The sequence below is a fragment of the Vombatus ursinus genome, unplaced genomic scaffold (genome assembly GCF_900497805.2).
Source record: "Vombatus ursinus unplaced genomic scaffold, bare-nosed wombat genome assembly UNPS02014785.1, whole genome shotgun sequence".
NCBI lineage: Eukaryota > Metazoa > Chordata > Mammalia > Diprotodontia > Vombatidae > Vombatus > Vombatus ursinus.
Genome location: NW_020954563.1, coordinates 8,057,441 through 8,077,030, shown reverse-complemented (window position 1 = coordinate 8,077,030; position 19,590 = coordinate 8,057,441). Strand labels below are relative to the sequence as shown.

The window sequence follows — 19,590 nt, the reverse complement described above, 5'->3', positions numbered from 1 at the left end:
GTCTTCCTGACTCCAAGGCTGGAGCTCTATCCACTGTGCCACCTAGCTGTCCCCATTGTCCTTAATTGTTATCCAGAACAGTTGGTTCACTTTGCAGTTCACCAACAATGCATTAGTCAGTGTTCTTTCAACACTTACCATTTATATCATCTTTGCTAATTTGTCAAGTGTGAGTAAGAACCTCAGACTTGCCTAAATTTGAATTTCTCTTGCTATTAGTGATTTGATTATGTTTTCATGTGGTCATTTATAGTTTGAGATTCTTTGGAAAATCCTCTTCTCCCTTGGCTAATGGCCCTTGGCATTTATGTATGTGTCTAGTCCCTGTATATTTTGTTTATCAGTCAACAATCAATGCAAATATATTTCTCACTGTAATTTTTCAATTCTGTCTTCATTGATTTTATTCATTCAGAGGCTTTTTAATTTTATGTAGTCATAATTGTCTATTTTATCTTTTATGATCTCACTCACTCCTTGTTCAATTAAGAATTTTCCTTATGGCCATAGTTGTGAAAAGTACCTGAAGTCTTTAAATTTTTTTTAATGGTGCAGCCTTTTATATTCATTTTGCATATCTATTTTGAGAAGTCAGTGCACACCTGTCCGTCATTTGCTACTTTTGTCTATGGTCCTCCCCAGAGTTCACCATAAGGCGGATATCCAACATGCTCAAGGCCCTCTTGCTTTGTCTTGGTATCTCAAGGGTATATACTTGGGCCATCCACCTGTTATCCCTTAGTCTTGCGTGAGTAGCCCATCTTCTTCTGTTACACGGTTCCATCATGATATCTATTATGCCCATTTTTGCTTTTAAAGTTCTCATGGTTTGTATGATGCATTCTGTTCACACACACCGTGTACCTTTCCATTGCCTTCTGGGTGATGCTCATCTTTAGTTCTTCAGAGGCCATAAAACAACACCAGTAAAATGTTAGTATTTAAAGGACAGACTTTTGTGTTCTGGGAAGCTTGGGATCAATAAAAATGCTTTGCTGTTTCTTGCAAACTTTCCAATTCACTCTCCTCCTTTTCAGCTCTTGGCCCAGTTCATTGTCCATCTATATTGTCTGTCCCAGATATAAAAACTCTTGAACAAGCTCTATGGGGTGTACGTTTAGATGCATGTTGGAATCAGGGCAATAGATATGCTTTATCTTTTTGGTCTTTCCTGTGTTGATGGGCCAGCTAAACTCCTTTGAGTAATAATAGAGCACGTCCAGGAGGCTGTGCAGTGTCTTGAAGCTTGATACGGTGTCACGCACAAGAGTATCTTGAGGACCTCATCATCCATAAGGAATGCTTCCTGGTCTGGATTCTGTCCTGAATCTCCTGTCAAAATGGCAAATGCTTTTGGCAAGCATGTGCCTCCTTGTGTTATAAAAACCTTGCTTGATATTTATTATTAATTATTAACTGTTATTATTAAACAACGCAGTTACAAAAGATCTGGCAAATCCTACTGAGTTGGCTGTTTTTTTTTTTTTTAATTGACAAACAGTAAGCAAAATGGAATCTTCTCTACGTATTTCACTCATTGGCAAGATATAAAGACTTGGGCCTTTGTTGAATACTGATTGAGAAAGCCTAATTGTTGCTTTATCAAGGATGTCCTCAGTTTGTATAGAGATCTCTTTTTTTCTTAAATTCATTCATTTATTCATTTATTTATAACATTTTTTAACTATGAATTATTTTCAGTTACATGTAAAAACAATTTTTAACATTCGTTTTTTAAAATTTTGTGTTCCAAATTTTCTCCCTCCCTTTATTCCCTCCTTTCCCTAAGGCAATAAGCAATTTTGATAAAGGTTATACATGTTCAATCGTGTACAACACACTTACATAGTAGTCATATTGTGAAGGGAAGTACAAACCAAAAAAAAAAAAAACAACCCAAGAATATAAATAAAGTAAAAGTTTCGATCTGCATTCAGACTCCATCAGTTCTTTCTCTGGAGATGAAGAGCATTTTCATCATAAGTCCTTTGGAATTGTCTTGGATCATTGTATTGCTGAAAATAGCTAAGTCATTCACAGTTGATTATCATACAGTAATCGTACTGTGTACAATGTGTAACATTCATTTTTTAAAATTTTGAGTTCTAAATTCTTTCCTCTCCCTCTAGCCCCTCCACCACCCATTGAGAAGGGAAGCAACATGATATCAATTATATGAGATATTTCTTATAAAGATTTTGTATAGATGGAGCATAGGTATAAAGGTTGGTGGTTTTAATATTCTTTTGGTCATTTTTTTTTTATTTGCTTTCACTAAGATCCCAAATTTTCTGTCTTTGGTATCTTTTCCTCCTTTATGGCCTTCCAGCACATATGTCCTCTTTATATACCTTATTCCTTCTGATTTCTTTTTCTGTTTTTGCTCTTTTTAGTCCTATTTTTACTTCCTCTAAAGCACTTGAGAGACTGTGATGTTAGGGACCAGGTGTGGTGGTTCCACTTGATGGAGAAAACAAGTTTGTTCTAATAATCATTGCAAATCTTGTCCATTTTTCTTAGGTTTGTACCCATCTTTCTGTTTTTATCCCTGAATGGCCTTAGGATGATTTTGTTTAGTTGGCCGTCTTGCCAAGCTTTTTTTTAGATTGGTTTTACCTTTCACTGCTTATCTCTTTTTTATGGAACTATACTATCCATAATCGTCATTCTTAAGGTGTATTTATATTCTGGTTTATACTCTTACCCAGGGTTGTTTCTGGCAGCCATCTCTCTTAGATAAATCAGTCCAATGCTTGCTGACTAAGCCAAAGGGACAGGGGTGGAGCTGGAACCAGATTAAAATGTAATTAGGAAATTTTTAACAAATTAAAATACAACACAAATAATGTTAATTTGTGGTTTTCTAAGTCAGTATGTGACCCCTGGTATCACTTTCTATTTGAGTTTGTCATCACTGGACTAAGGCACTTCAGGGGCTCTTTTGGTTGTCTTGTAAGTAGAAATTAATTTATATTGGTTTAACTTTTGTATATAATTACTTTGGACAAATGTTGAGGTCATTTCTATTTCCCTCTTTTTAAATGTTTCAATAACTTGTTTAAATAATTCAGGGTTAACTCTTCTTAATTGTGTACCATATTTTTTTCTTGTCTGTTACAAATTCTGATCTTTGCTCTAACAGGTTGGACTGTATAGGCAGATGACTTAAGGATAATGCCAATTTCCATGATAAGTCTTTTCCTGTCTGTTAAAATATAGTAATTTTTATTCTTTTATATTATCTGGTGCTTTCCCATTCTTTTTGAAGAAAGTATTTGTTATGTTGTGGATTGTGGTATAAAATGTTGGTCTAAACTTAATTTCTGCCAAATGGCTTTCCAGTTTTTACAGAAATTCTTGTCCAGGAAGGAAGCCTTTACTATAGTAATTTGTGTTCTTGGAGGTCTCAAAAACTGAGCTGCTGTTTTTGATTACTGTTTATCATATAGTATGTTTCACTGATTTGCTTTTCTGTATTTTGACTTGTACAAATAGTTTTGAAGACTACAGCTTTTTATAATATAGTTTGAGGTCTGGCAATGTTTGGATAGTTTATTTGTTAAGAAATTTTTCTTTAAATTAGATCTTAATCTGCCTTTCTGCAACTTATCCAAGTGTTGCTTATAGTTCTGTCATGTGAGGCCTGGTGGAACAAGCCTAATCCCTCTTTCCTCATGACAGCCCACCAAATGCTGGAAGATGACTATCAGATCTCCGTGAAGTCTTCATCCCTTCAGGCTAAGCAATCCTAGTTCCAGGAAGTAATCCCCCTATCTGTGGGTATTGTTTCTGTAGTCATTCTTCTCAATTTATCTGTTGCATTTGACACTATTGACTCTCCCCTCCTCCTGGATGCTCTTGTCTCTGTGTTTTTCAGTATACTCTTTCTTGGTTGTCCTACTTGTCTAACCACTTCTTAGTCTCCTTTGCTGGCTCATCATCTGTATTGTTGCCTGTAACTGTGGGTGTTCCCCAGGGATTTGTGCTGAACCGTTTCTCTCTACTCTCTTGGCAACCTCATCAGCTCCCATGGATTTAATTATGTCTATGCAGAAGGCTCCCAGATCTGTACATCTAGTTCTCATTTCTCCCCTAAATTTTATCCATTGGACATCACACTATATGTCCCAAAGAGATCTGAAACTCAACATGTCCAATACGGAACTTGTCTTCTCTGCACCCTTCTCAACTATTTTCTCTTTCAAGTTTTCCTATTTCTCGAAAGTACTACTCTTTTATTGGTCTCTCAGGCTTATAATGTCAGCATTATCCTAGATTCTTCTTTCTCTCACGCCATGTAACCAGTTTTCAAATCTTGTTTCTATCTTGACATATCATTGGCCCCTTTCTCTTCAATCACATAGCTAAGACCTTTGCTTAGGCCCTTATTATCTCTGGCCCAAGTTATTGTACCAGTCTGTACATCTCCAGTACACTCCTGCCATGTTGGTTTTCTTTAGTATAGATCTGACTCCTTAACTTGGTCAACTTAAGTAGCTTTTAGGATAAAATAGAAACTTCTGTATTTAGCTTTTAAAACCCTTTACATCTCAGTCCCAACCTACCTGTCTAGCCTTATTATACGTTTCTTTCTGGCAATCTGTAATCCAATTAAACTAGTCTTCTCTCTGTTTTTCACATGTGACCTTCCATCTTATTTCTTTGTATTTGAGGATAAGGATTCCACCTGTGTGTTTTTTTTTTTTGTAAATGGTATTTTATTTTTTCCAGTTACATGTGAAGATAGTTTTTAGCATTCATTTTTTATAAGATTTTGAGTTTCAAATTTTTCTTTTTCCCTTCCTCCCTTACCCCCCCAGCCAGTTTGCAATCTGATATAGGCTATACATGTGCAGTCATGTTAAACGTTTCCACATTAGTCATGTTGTGAAAGAAGAATCCAAACAAAAGGGGAAAAGTGCGAGAAAGAAAAAACAAAAGTGAAAATGGTATGCTTCAGTCTGCAATCAGATTCCATAGTTGTGGATAGCATTTTCCATCATAAGTCTTTTGGAATTGTCTTGGATCATTGTATTGCTGAGAAGAGCTAAGTCATTCATAGTTGACTATTGCACATTGTATTTATTTAATTCTCTTTATATTCTATATATATATATATATATATATATATATATATATATGTATGTATGTCTATACTTTTTGTCTCCTCTGTTAGAAGGTAAGCTCCCTGAGGATAGGAATTTTCTCATTCTTTATAGTCCTGTCTAGCACCTAGAGCATACCTGGGACATAGAAAGTATTAAATGAATGCTTAATTGATTGATCTGAACTTCAGAGTCCTTCCCCTTCCTGGTCATCCTCCTTTGGACATGCTCCATTTGGCCAGTGTCATTCCTGAAATGGAGTTACTTGAACTTAGCCTGGCCCTCTAGTATGGTCTGATGAGGACAGAGTGCTGCAGGATCATCACCTCCTTGGTTTTATATACTGTGCCTGTCTCAATATAGCGTTAAATAGCATTAGCTTTTTGGTTGTTATCACACTGTTGACTCATTGGGTTCATAGTCCCCTAAGACCTCCAGGTTCTTCTTAGACCCATACCTCTCCAGTCTCATACTTGTAAAGTGTGTTATTTGAAGCCAGTCATACCTTTATACTTATTCTTAGTTAGGTGCATTTTCCTATGTTTGTTGGACCATTCTAGCCTGTCGCCATCTTTTGGATCCTCAGTTATCAAAGTTGAGAAGCATGACTTGAGTAGAACTCCCTGCCCTTTTGCCAGACCTGTTTTTGCACTAGGGAAGTTAATCTGAGTTGAGTTGCCCATGGTTTATTGGTGTCACTCATTCTGCACAGGATCCTGATGGGTGGTGTGACCTAAGTAACTTTGACCTGCCTGAGGAATTATCCAACGGTGGTGGTAACAGCAGCAGCAGTAACAGCAACAGCCCCGTCAAGCAGACGTTCAGCAAGCCCATAGTCTCTGCCCACAGCATGACGGAGTACCGTCTAGATGGACACACCATCTCCGACCTGAGCAAAGGCAGCCGAGGGGAGCTGATCCCCATCTCGCCAAACACCGAAGTCAGCTTTAGCACCCCGCCCTCCATCCTCAAGCGGCAGAAGAAAAGAAGGGTCACTCTTTCTCCTGTCACAGAGAACAGCCCCAATGCCAGCTACTCCTTTGTGGATTCCTGTAATAGCCTCACCCCCAAAAGTACACCGGTGAAGACGCTTCCCTTCTCCCCGTCCCAGGTGAGTTGCCTGCCAGCCCCTAGCACTCTTAAGGTGCCCCAGGGTCCCTGGATGTTAATACTGGATGTGCTGGAGAAAAGATTGACTATGAGAACAGGCACATTCTGTGATATCACTGAGCCTGGGAAGCAGCTACGGTCACTATCATGCAAATGGCTGGAACTCATTTTTAAATTGGTTCATTCTTTATACCTGCCCATCCTTTAAAGTGGTGTGAAGTGCATCTTCTTTGGTGTAGGTGTGGCTGATCCCAGCAGGGTGTCCAGGCATTGTTCTCCCCATGTTGTTCTGTGACCTCCATTCCATTATGATGTCACAGAAAGATTCACGGCTCATATATCCACTAGAGACAAGCCATTTTTTTTACTTTTGTTTTTTCTTTTCTTTTTTTCTTTTTTTTTGCGAGGCAATCAGGGTTAAAGTGACTTGCCCGGGGTCACACAGCTAGTGAGTATCATGCGTCTGAGACCGGATTTGAACTCAGGTCCTCCTGACTCCAGGGCTGGTACTCTTTCTACTTTTATTTTTTGAAAGGACCTTAGAGATTATCTAGCTCAGGGCTTCTTAACATTTTTTGTGTCATTGATCTCTGAGAAGCTAGTGAAGCCCATGGATCCCTTTTCAGAATAATGTTTTTAGATACATAAAATTAAATAGAGGATTATAGAGGAAACCAATTATATTGAAGTACAATTATCACAATGATCAAATTTTTAATTATTTCAATAATTTCTGTTATTCCAGTTACCAGTGATAAAAAAGCATGTTCATGGACACCATTAAAAACAGTGATCTAGCCTAATACACATTTTACAGATAAAGAAAATGAGGCCATTAATGGGATAGTGACTTGTCCAAGTTGATTTCCCACAGTGGTAGATTTGGGACTGGGCCCAAGGCCTCCCCATTTCTCATCCAGTATGTTTTCCGCTTTACTCAGCTATCTTCTGCTGAGGGAGGAGCTTAGAGGCTCATAGATTTAGAACTGGAAGAGGGACTTAGAAGTCATCTGGTCCAAATCCCTCATTTCTTAGATCAAGTAGATTAAAGAACTTGCCCAACGTCAGATAGACAGTAATGGAAAAGCTGGGATTTGAACCCAGGTCCTGAATCCCAATCCTGTGCCCTTTCCACTGAACTGTCCTGCCCCTCTAACCTCTAATCTTTTGTTTTCTGTGGGAGGCCAGGACCCTGATGTGGTGGTTTCATTCTTGGTCAAGAGTTTTGCCATGGCAGTAATGGCCCATGGAATCAGGAGAGGCCTAAGTTTGCACATAGATCTGTGAGAAAAGTAGAAGGAAACTTAGGGAACCACAATTGCCGTTGGTTAGGAGTGAGCCATGTAGGGGCAGTTGCCATCCCCATCTCACACTTTCTTCTTAATCCTAACCCAGGAATTGTTCCTGGTCCAAGGATGGTATTTTGCGGTTGAGGCCAGGAGTCCTAGTTTGAGTTTCTGCTTTGCCCATTGTGTGACCTTGAGGGTACCATATGACCTTGGGGCAGCTGGATCACATAGTGGACAGAGTACTAGCTTTGGCATCAGGGCAGTCTGAGTTCAAATACTGCCTTAGACATTTATTAGTTGTGTGACGCTGAGCAAGTCAGACCCCTGTTTGCCTTCATTTCCTATTCTGTAAAATGGGGTGATAATGGTATCTGCCTCTCAGGGTTGTTGTGAGTACCAGATAAGATAATTGGCAAACCATGAAGTGCTGTATAAATATGATGATGGCGGTGGTGGTAATAGTGGTGGTGGTCATGATTATATTCCATGGATTCCCCAGGCTTTGCTAGCCTCTGTTACCTAGAGGTGAAGTGGAAGTGAAAGATTTTTCTTTTGGCAGGTGATAATCAGCCTTTTACTTGTCCGCATCCAGATAAAGTAGAGGTTAAGGGAAATTTTAGGTGATGATGATGGATTTGATTTAAAAAAAAAAATCTAGTATCGTTTTCATCCTTCTGGTGCTGTCTTGTATAAAAGCAGCAATTGAAGGGGTACTTTCAGCATGACTGAAACAAGCTGAGTTAAGAAACCGTCACCTTACCTATAATCTGGAGCCAAGGGGCAGCTCGTCCAGGTTTATTGGATGACTTCTCCTCCTTCCACTCCAGACCATCACTTCTTACCATTCCCAAAGGGTAGGAACAGCAGTCACAACAGCTTACGCTTCTCTTAGACGTTGAGGAGGCTCTTTTCTCTGACAACAACCCTGTGTAGTATAGATCAGGCAAGTAGTATCCTCATTTTACAGCTCAGGAAACTGAGGCAAAGAGGTGAAGTGTATTGGCCAAGGACACCCAGCTAGTTATAGTTAGTACCAGAGGCTACCTGTAAAATACCGGGCTTCTGATTCCTAAGTTGAAGATATTTCTACTGCCTCAGTGCTGACTTTTTTTTCCCAAACAAAAACGTCCAGTGGGAAAGGAAATGGAATGTAATGATTAAAAGAGAATTTTGTTGCATGAGTCTTGGAGATTTCAGTTCTCCATTGCCTGGGGTAATTTAAAGTTGACCATAAATGCTGAGCACTCCAAATTGAGAGTTAAACATAAACACTGGTGACCACCCTCAAATTTTGGGGACATCTTTGCCCCTCACTGGGCTTGCATTTTCAACTAATTACCCTCTAAGGTCTTTCTTTTCCATCCCTGAGTCTTATGAGCCTATAATTAGAGAAATCCCCTGTGGGGCCTTCCCAAAGAGCCCAGGGCCTTATTCTATTGTTACCTTCTCATTTTTTCTTCTTCTTCTGCAGTTTTTAAACTTCTGGACCAAACAGGACACTTTGGAGCTAGAGAGCCCTTCATTGACATCTACACCTGTATGTAGCCAGAAGGTCATTGTCACCACCCCACTGCACCGGGACAAGACCCCATTGCACCAGAAGAGTAATGCGTAAGTCTCCCTGCACCCAGACTTAGACACTTCTGGGATTTTTACTTCTAGATATTTACCATATGACCTGACAGGGTCTCCATCGCTTCACCAAAACCTCTTCTTTTCTCCCTATGCTTTAGTTTCTTAGGTAACCCCAAACAGCAAATGTGAAAGAGGCTAATGACAAATCAGTACCTAATTGAGACATTCTCTCAGATCAGTTAACAAGCATTTATTAAGTGCTTTCTGTATGCTAGGCACTGTTCTAAAAGCTCCATGGTTACAAATATGAAAGTTTTTTTGCCCTTAGGGAGCTTACATGATGTAATCAAGAAATTAGAATCATAAACTTCGAACTGGAAAAACCTTGGCAACTGTTGAGTCCTACCCTGTTATTTTACAAATGAAGGAACTGAGGCACAGAGAGGGGAGGCTGAATCAGACTGCCTGGTGGGTGTGAGTCCCAGCTGTGACACCTAAAAGCTGTGTGACTAGAAAGCTTTCTGTACCTCTTTGACCCTCTGTTTCCTCATTTGTAATATGGGAATAATAATAATCATAATCATCATAATGATGATGATGATGATGATGATAATATTTGTACTGTCTATCCTTAGGGTTGTTGTAAATACATTCTTTGTAATTCTCTAGATAGGACTTGGACATCTAATTTTATTGACATAACTTTTTCCCAAATGAGGGAAATTCCTTCTACCAGTGCAAGTTGGCATCTTCTCTACAACTCACTTAGATGAAAAATTCTAATATGACAACCAAGTGTGAGAGGCAAGGGTAGAACTAGCATCTCGAGCCCTTAACTCCTAGGTGATGTTCTAGATAGAGCACTGAACCTGGATTGAGTTCAAACCCCACCGAAGACACTTCTTAGCTGTGGGACACTGGGCAAGTCACTTAGCTTTTGTCTGCCTTAGTTTTCTCATCTGCAAAATGAGGGTGATAATAACAATACCTCTCTCCCAGGGTTGATGTGAGGATACATGGAGGTAATATTTGTAAAGTACTTTATAAACCATAGTGCTATATAAATGCTAGCTATTCCCCTCCCTCCCACCCCCCCAATATCTTGCTATCTTTCTCTAAAACACCCCCAAAAAAAAGAGATCTTTGGAGAGGAAAAAAGTCTCCATTTAAAGCAAGGGTTTTAAACCTTTTATGTCCTGGACCCCATTGATAGTGTGGTGAAGCTTATGGACCCCTTTTCAGAATAATGGTTTTAAATACATAAAATAATCTGTAATATTACAAAGATAATAAATTACATTGAAATTTAGTTGATTCTTTTTTTTTATATCCCTAGTGCTTATTAGCACAGTGCTTGGCACATAATGACTGCTTAGTAAATGTTTATTGACTGGTTATCAAAATATTTAAAAAATTATTTTCCCCCAGGTTAAGAATTCTTGGCTTAAAGTATTTTATCCTGGGTACAAATACTCATATGTCTTGGGGATATTGAGAATTTATACTCTATCAGGGGTGGGAAACCTTTGGCCTCTAGGCCACATGAGACCTTCTAGGTCCTTGGGTGTGGCCCTTTAACTGAGTTCAAACTTCACAGAACAAATGCCTTTAATAACAGGATTTGTTCTGTAAAACTTGACTCAGTCAAAAGGCCGCACCCAAGGACCTAGAAAGCCTCATGTGGCCTGGAGGCCCCAGGTTCCCCACCCTTGCTCTAGGTACTAAATTACAAGACAAGAGTTACAAGACACTCTCTTTTCTCCCAGAGGATGGAATAATGATTAAGTGCCGAACTTGGAGTTTGGGAAACATGGTTCCAATCCGTCTTATCCATTCATTTGCTTTGTGACCCTAAGCAAGTCACTCAGTCTCTCTCAGCTTCAGTTTTCTTATCTGTAAAATGGGGATAATCATGCCTGTAGCACTTACCTCCCAGAGCTGTTGTGTGACTCAAATGTGATCGTGGATAGAAAACACTTGGCACATATTAAAGGGCTATAGAAATGTTGGCTATCATTATTATTATTATGAATAAAAAGTAGAGAATGTGCATATGAGTCAGTTGGGAGTCTCAAGCAGCCACAGGCATGGGAGGAAGGGAGGACATCTGTATTTGCTGGCTCTGAAGTGCTACTCCATTTACTGGCAGTTTCGTTACCCCGGATCAGAAATACTCCATGGACAACACTCCCCACACACCCACCCCTTTCAAGAACGCCCTGGAGAAGTATGGACCACTAAAACCTCTGGTACGTGCCTAGTGTTTACAAGGATTTCCATCCTGCCTACGGCCTAGGATGTTTTCAATGGCCTGTGCTTCTTCGGACTGTTTTTACTCCCGGTGCAATTGAAAATTAATTGTAATTAATGGTAACTTGAAACTAATAGGTTCAGATTTTTGTTAGACTTCCCTTACATTGATATATGCTGGTATTGAACTATGGAAACTCAACAGGACTAAGGCGTGCGTGAGCACATTGTCCTGGAAGTGGTAGTGCCTTTGTTAGAGTGACCTCTTGGCCTTCAGAATCTAAGCTCAAACCCAGCATTTCTAGAACAACACTTGGAATTTTTTTTCCTCCTTCAGTTGAAAATAAGGGAAAGGTGAGTTTTTTGCCAATGCTTGTGTTTATTCTAAGCTGTACCCCAGTGAAGAAGTTATGGACCCGAGGACAAGTACAGGCTCAGTTGTTCCCCTGAGCTATATTAACACAACAGGGTTTCTTAAATTTTCAATACTTTTAGAAAAATCTTATTGGTAATATCTAGTAAGAATATCTAGAGCGGAACTAAAACCACAGCAATTTAATTTAAGCATAAATTTACCCTCAAGCACTTGGCATAAATGTCTTTTTATTTTTTATTTTTTATTATTTTTTTAAATGAATTTCTTATGAGCTCGTGAAATTTTAGAGCTGGAGGGGACCTTTAGAGACTGTTGAGACATAGAACTGTAGGAGGAGAACTACAATGGCCTTAGAGATCATCTCTTCTAACCTCCTAATTCTACACATGGAGAAACTGAGGCCTTGAGAAAGGCAGTGACATGTTTGCAGTCATACAGTGGGTTAGTGGAAGAGCTGGAACCTGTGTCTTCTGACTTTTGGTCCAGAACTTTTTCTAGTTTACCATACTGTTGACTACCTTTTTTGGGGGGTGGGAGTAGTGGAGAAGAAAAGAAGCCAAAAGGCCAGGGAGATGGTTCTGTCAGAGGGGTGGCTAGAGAACCAGGATAGTGTAGCATTATAAAAGTAGAGTTACTGTCTTCCAGGGATTGTCTTCCCATCCTCAGGACCCATAGCTGGCCGTCTCCAAGTGGGTTAGGTTACTCTGGGGTGCGTGTTGTGTGGTTTTTCTCATAATTCGACACTCTCAGCCCCAGACCCCTCACCTGGAAGAAGACTTGAAGGAGGTTCTTCGGACTGAGGCTGGCATTGAGCTGATCATAGAAGACGACGTGAAGCTGGAGAAGCAAAAGAGGAAACAAGGAGTGAGTTGATCTTGTCTTGCTGTTATCAGGGTTGAAGGGTTTTAGTTTTTATTTTTACTTCTGATAGTATTTTGTTTTTATCGATTACTTGTAAAGACAAATTTTAGCACTCATTTTGAAAAAATTGTGAGTTCCAGATTTTTTCCCTTCCTCCTTCCCAAGATGGTAAGCAGTTTGATACAGGTTATACATGTGCAGCCATGTAAAACGTATTTCCATATTAGGTTGTAAAAGAAGAAACAGACCAAAAGAAAAAAACCGTGAAAAAAATAAAGACAGTGAAAATAGTATGCTTTGATCTGTGTTCAGACTCCATTAGTTCTTTGTGTGGATGTGGAGAGCATTTTTCATAGTGAGCTCTTTGGAATTTTCTTAGATCATTGTTTTGCTGAGAAGAGCTAAGCCATTCATAGTCATTGTATAGTGTTACTGTTACTGTGTGCAGTATTCTCCTGGTTCTGCTCACTTCACTTTGCATGAATTTATGTAAATCTTTCCAGGTTTTTCTGAAATCTTCCTGCTCTTCATTTCTTACAGCACAGTAGTATTCCATTATAATCATATACCACAACTTACTCTGCAGTTCCCCAATTGATGGTCATCCTGATTGAGGGGGTTTTTAGAAGGAAGTGAAACACTTCATCTGCAGCTCCCTGGCTTCCCTGTGTGAGTAGTCCTGGTATCAGGACCATGAGTATGTGGTTGAGAATGGCCAGGCCAGGTGCTTGGTTTGGGGTTGGGCAATAGGATGGGGAGTAGCAGCACTGTGGTTCCTTATGCTCTTCCTCAGAACATCTCCTGTGGAGATGGTACCTTCCATTGAGAAGGAGCCTGAATTAAAGGGCTTGGGATGGAAAGGGTAGGTGTATAGGCAGAGGGAATTGTCAGCCATTGTTTCTTTCTCTTTTCTCTTTATCAAGGTCTGTTTGGTTGTTATTTTTGTATTCCGAAATGCCTTGCCATGTTGTGGGCAATTAATAAATGTTTGTTGATTGATAGTCGCATTGAGGTGTTACCCAAAATATGATTCTGGGTCCCCTTTGACCTACAGAGTTCTTCCTTTTAAAAAAAATACAGAATTTAATTTTCAGTTCCAAATTCTCTCCCTGTCTCCTCCTACTCTCCCTACTCCCCCACACACTGAGAAGGTAAGAAAAACAAAAGCTCATTGCTAATACACATTACCTATTGCCAAGGCAAAAAAAGAAAGACAAGAAAAGAAAATAGGGTTCAGTCTGCACTCTGAGCCCATCAGCTCTCTATCTGGAAGCAGATAATATGTTTCATCCTGATTCCCCTGGAATTGGTAAGTCTTTCAGAGTTGATTGTTTTTACAATATTGTTTTTACTGTTAAATTACTACAGAGTTATTTCTCAGGAGCCTCACCAGTGCTGAGCTCAGTCCAGTTGAAAGGATACAGGGAGAAGGGACTTTAATAATCATCTAATTCAGAAACTGAAGCCCAGGAAAGGGAAAAGGGACTTGACCAAGGTCATTCCACCAGTCAGTATTAGAACCCAAATTAGAACTTGAGTCTTCTAATTTCCAGTACAACGCTCTTTCCACTTTGCCAGTAATTTGTCATTCAATAATAAGTGTACTTTTTCAGATCTCATTCCCAATCCCATTTCTTCAGTCTCTCTCTTTTCATTTTCCTGGCTGTACTACTTGAGACAGGTGGGCAAATTGGGACATCCAATAACCAGTTTCTGGAAAATTATTTTAAGATATACTTGCCACTTCAGTATTTAAATACAAAGGAGAAAGAAACCATCCAAAAAAACTTTGGAGGAAAAAAGATTTTTAATACATTTTGTTGATGCCTTTTGTTTCTAGCACTCTCATTTCCACTCATCTTTCCCCCAAAATTGAACCTCCCCGTGGCAAAAAAACAAAACAAAACACCAGAACTAAAACAGCCAATAAAGAGACCATTATTTGACAATGTGTGTGGTACCTGTCTTCTGCTTTGAGGGAGGAACCATTTTAAATTATCTATTCTTCAGGACCTTCATTGGTTTTTCAGTTACTCAGATTTTGACTTGGCTTTTTGCCTTTCAAAACAAATGTTATTTTTATTCAGATCTTTTGTTTTAAAATCACCTTTATTTCTGAATAGATTTCCCTCCTTTTTCACCTACCCAAAGAGCTATCCCCTTCTAACAAAGACTTAAAAGAAAGAGGAAAAATGCAATTCAGCAAAACCAATCAACATGTCAGTCCAGTCTGACAGTATTTGTAGTGTTACACCCTCATACTTCCCTTGCCTCTAGGTGAAAAAGGAGAAAAGGGAGAGGATGGTCGAATTTCTTAACTTTTCTGTGGGCCTTGATCATTATAATTATGCAGCATTCAATTTCTTTTTAAAAATTCTCTCCATTTACATGGTGGTAGTCATTGCGTATTGACTTTCTTTTAGCTTCTCTTTCATTCACATTGTTGTAGTCATGGTGTATAGTATATTGTTTTTGCTTGTTTCAGTCTTTATCACTTTCTACAAATCTCATGCCAAGATGCTTTTCACAGTTCCATCTACTAATTGGAAGTTGGGAAGCTGTCCCTTTGTTTAACTGGAGGACTCTAGGGGGAGCAACTTGTCTGTGTATCAGGAAAGAAACAGAAGCAAAGTTCAGAAGTGAGTGTTCTGTTCTAAGGATTTCTGAAGTCCTTTTTGGCAACTCTCTGTAGGAGATTTAGTGATGTGTTAGAGTAAGTACCTCAAAGAGTAGTAATTTCACCAGTGTGAGGTACACTCTTCCCCGATGCAGATAACTGCTCTGTGCCTTGGTTGACCTTTGATGTAAAGGACACAACTTGGAGAGGAGGGACCCCAGTTCAATTCTTGCCTTAATTACTTGTTACTTGTGTGATTTTGGGCATGTTATTTCCCCTCTATGGGACTCAGTTTTCTCATCTGTAAGAAGAGGGAATTACACTTAGTGTCCTCTATAGACCAAGGGTACTTTGCAGCTCTAAATGTATGATTCTGTGATGTCTGCTCGAGGACGAGGTGTGGTGGAGAACCTTCGTGGAAGAGTCTCAGATAACTGGGACAGAACAGAGAAATAAGAGCTGTGGTCACATAGAAAGGATGACGGGTCTGGTTAGTCAGGACTCCTGGCTTCAAGTCCAGGTTCTTTCATTATCTACCTGTGTGGCCTGGAGCAAGTCTCTGAGGATTAGCTCCCTCCTCTTTGTCTGATGCCGAAGAAATAGCTGAGTTAAAGTGGAAGAAGCCTGTTGCCTGAGGGCTGACCTGGGGATGAACAGCAACTCATGTAGCCTGTCTGTTAAAGGCATGGCAGGGGATGCTGCTTCTGTCAGTGGAGGGAGGGCAGGGCCCCCATTGATGGAATCACAATGGTTGATAGGCAGTGTAAGGTGTAGTCCGAGGTCTTGAGTTCAAATGCTGCCTCAGTAGAATCCTCTTCCTTCAAGATGCTCATGCATCACTTTGTACTTGAAGACTTTCTTCATTGCCTCAGTTTCGAGGGCCCTTCCTCTCAAACTACTTAACTTCATTTATAGATTGCTCTAAGGTTAGCAAAGCTCTCTACATATAGATATCTCCTTTGATTCTGCATCAATCCTGTGAAGTAGATGCTCTTATTAGGCCCATTTTTACAGATAAGGACACTGAGGCTCAGGAGGGTTAAGCAACTTGTCCAGGGTCCCACAACTGTTGTCTCAACCAGAATTTGAACTCGGGTCTCTCCATCTAGTATGCTATCTACTGTACCGCCTAGCTGCCTTCTTTATAGTTACACTGTATGTACCTACTCATATCTCTGTTGTCAAATGTACACTTCTTGTGAGGAGAGGGAGAGATTGTTCCTTTCATTCCACTTGTAATCTCAGTGCCTAGCACTGAGTAAGGATAGAGTGCGGGGCCTAGCATCAGGAAGTTGTTGTTGAGTTAAGTTGCGTCCAACTCTTTGTGACCCCATTTTGGGGTTTTCTTGGTAAAGTTACTGGGATGGTTTGAAGACCTAAGTTAGTCTGGCCTCAGACTCTTATGAGCTGTGTGACCCTGGGCAACTCACTTAACCCTTAGTTTTTGCCTTAGCTTCCTCATCTGTAAAATGACCTGGAGAAGGAAAGGGCAAATCACTCCAGTATCTCTGCCAAGAAGGAAGAGTTGGACATGACTGAAAGGACTGAGGAACAACAATAAATACTTGTGTATTGATTGAATTTGGGCAGGTTACTTGACTTTCCTGGGCTTAAGTGTCTTTATCTGTGAAATGAGGGGGTTGGACTCCGGGGGATTTTGAGATTCCTTCCAGCTCCATACCTATGATGCTGTAACCTTTTGAAGCATTGCAGTATGTATGAGTAGTAGAAATACATACATACGTTTAATGCCCATAGTGAGTTCTCTTCCACTTCAGTCCCCTCATCCCTCCCCCACGGCTGCCAGAGTGTATATTCAGCTGTGTGAATTTGTCATAAAACTGTATTTACGTGATACGCCGACACACACACATACACACACACATTCTAAAAGCCGTTCTCTCTGCCAAACTGAGTTACTTCAAACACAGCTCCTTTAAGGCTGTGATTCCCAGACCACCAGTGCAGACTAGCCCTATGCTGCTATAATAACTCTGTAAACAACTCTGTCCTGTAATAACTCTATAAACAACCTAATAGTCCTCCCTCTGCTTTTTCTTGTGAATGAAAAAAATCACCTCTATATTTATATGTGACCTCTGTGAAACTGTTTATGGGGTGTGTGTGTGTGTGTGTGTGTGTGCGCGTGTGTGTGTGTGCGCGCGCGCGTGTGTGTGTGTGTGTGTGTGTGTGTGTGTGTGTAACTGATAGAGTGAGAGAGTGAGAGAATGAGTGAGCTGCATACCTGGGTAGGCTGTCGTCTTTAAGCTGTAGGGTATATCAGTAAATTGCAGGCTTCTGTGGCCACCAGTTGTTAACAGGGTTCCAGAACCCTGGGGCAGCAGAGTCCAAAGGCCCGCCTCAGCCCAGCCCAGCCTATACATGCTTTGCCTGAGGCTCAGACTTTGGAGACAGCTTATCAGGACTTTGGGTGGAAGCTTCTTTCTCCTTTGTTCATTATCATCTTGTCTGTTGATAGATCTTTCTTTTTGAAGACTTTCCTAACTGCCCTCAACCTGCTCTCCCCTCAGGGGAAAATGTTTTTTTTTTTATTCTTCCTCCTTAACTCTTAGGCCTTCTCTTTTCTTTGCTCCTATCTCATTTCTGCCTTGGATAGTACATATTTGTACACATACTGTATCCTCCCTTCATGTAGATCTACTAGCTTCTTGAGGGCAGGAAATGAAATTGTATTTTTGTGTCTCTGTCCTTGGTGCTGAGCTTGATGCCTTAAACAGAACAGGCACATGACAAACATTCGTTAAACTGAGTTGTAAGTACTCATCCCTAATCTCTTTCCTTGACTGCCTTTTTCTTTGTGTTTTAGCTACATCGGAGTCCAATTAAGAAAGTCCGAAAATCTCTTGCCCTTGACATAGTGGATGAAGATCTGAAGCTTGTGGTATCTTCCCTGCCAAAGACTGTGTGTATTAAAAGAAACCAGGTAAGGGAACATACTTGCCACACAGTGGGAACTCTTCCCTTACCACCTAGTTTTGCAGGGGAGGGTGGATAGATTCATATCACTGCATGGAGAATTAATAGTAGGCATTCTTGCCCTGACCCAGAGTTGCAGTCTCTTAACTCATGGTTTTCTCTATCACAATTTGTTGCTGGAAAAGGTAGAGCTCACTGGGTCAGGATCATCCATGTCATAGGGAAATAAGGATCACATATATATTGGTGGTGTGGTAATTGGTCCATAGTTTTGAACAGTTAGGCTGTGGAGTTTGGCTGAAGGAGGGAACCACTTGGGCTCCCAGCAGAAGGTGTGGGGGATGGTGTGAGACAGGGTATTTTTATTGAATCTTGGACCTACTTGTGAGAACAACTGCAGTTGTCCCAGGAGATTGAAGCAGAAATGAAAGTGTCCTTTTGATCCTTTTAAAGAAATCTTGCTTTGTCCAGTGGAACAGAGATTGAAATAAGGCTCTCTGTTTACTGACTAAACCTGTTTGGCAGTGAAGCCTCCTGGGCAGCAGGGACTTACAGGCAATAACACCAAACATTGGTCTGAGTTATTCCTGTACTTGTAGCTCTCTGGTAGGACAGATGTTTTGATGTATCGTTGTGGATTAGTAGGTATCTAGCCTTGGTTGTTCATTATAAATTCTCCTAGATCTAGAGCTGGAAGGGGCCTCATCTAGGTCAGTCTTTTCATTTTACAGATGAGGAAACTGAGGTCCAAGGAGATTGACTTGTCTCAGGTCACTTAAATAGTAAGTAGCATTGCCTGGATTTGAACCCAGGTCCTCTGACTTAGGATCCAGAGTGCTCTTTCTACTGTACCAAGCTGGCTGCTGTGTGATTGCATGTTTACATACTTAAAGGAATTAAGATTTCCATTGGGGTGTGTGTGTGTTTTCCTTGATAGTGCTATAGGCTGTGGTAGATATGTTCTTCATGAGCTGTTGTGTCTGAAAATAATAATTAAAGATGTTGGAGGAGGGGGTGGTGGCAGCATGGCATAGTGGGAAGCACCCTAGACTGAGCCAAGAGACCTGAGTTCTAGTCTTGGCCCAGTCACTGACTCCACCTGTCTTTCTGATCTTTACTTTCCTCCTGTGGAATAATAATAGTGATAATAATAGCTTTCATTTATATAGTGCTCTAAGGCTTGCAAAACGCTTTGGATAGTTGTCTCATTTCATCTTCAGCAACCATGTGAGATAGGTGTTACTATTATCCTCATTTACAAGTGAGGAAACTAAGGCTAAACAGAGGTTAAATAACTTACCCCCTAGTTATACAAACAGTAAGTCGTACGACTAGTTATATATAGCTAACTAGCTGTCATACAGCTAGTATGGGTAGCTTGTAAGGATTTGAGGCAGGGTTTTTTTTTTTATAGTAATCTACTTTTTGATAAACCCAAAGACTCCAGCTGCTGGGATAAGAACTCACTAT

At 40.2% G+C, this 19,590-nt stretch overlaps 1 protein-coding gene across 2 annotated transcripts in view; it reads left to right on the top strand.

Moving 5' to 3' along the window:
• The window catches only part of MYBL2 (MYB proto-oncogene like 2), a 47,245-nt gene that overhangs the window by 22,593 nt on the left and 5,062 nt on the right, over window positions 1–19,590 (top strand). For both annotated transcript variants that reach the window (XM_027867020.1, XM_027867019.1), the window contains 5 exons: window positions 5,818–6,216; window positions 8,976–9,115; window positions 11,229–11,328; window positions 12,456–12,569; window positions 18,011–18,127. In XM_027867020.1, coding sequence (XP_027722821.1) covers window positions 5,818–6,216; window positions 8,976–9,115; window positions 11,229–11,328; window positions 12,456–12,569; window positions 18,011–18,127 — 870 coding nt within the window. The remainder of the gene's footprint in view (window positions 1–5,817; window positions 6,217–8,975; window positions 9,116–11,228; window positions 11,329–12,455; window positions 12,570–18,010; window positions 18,128–19,590) is intronic.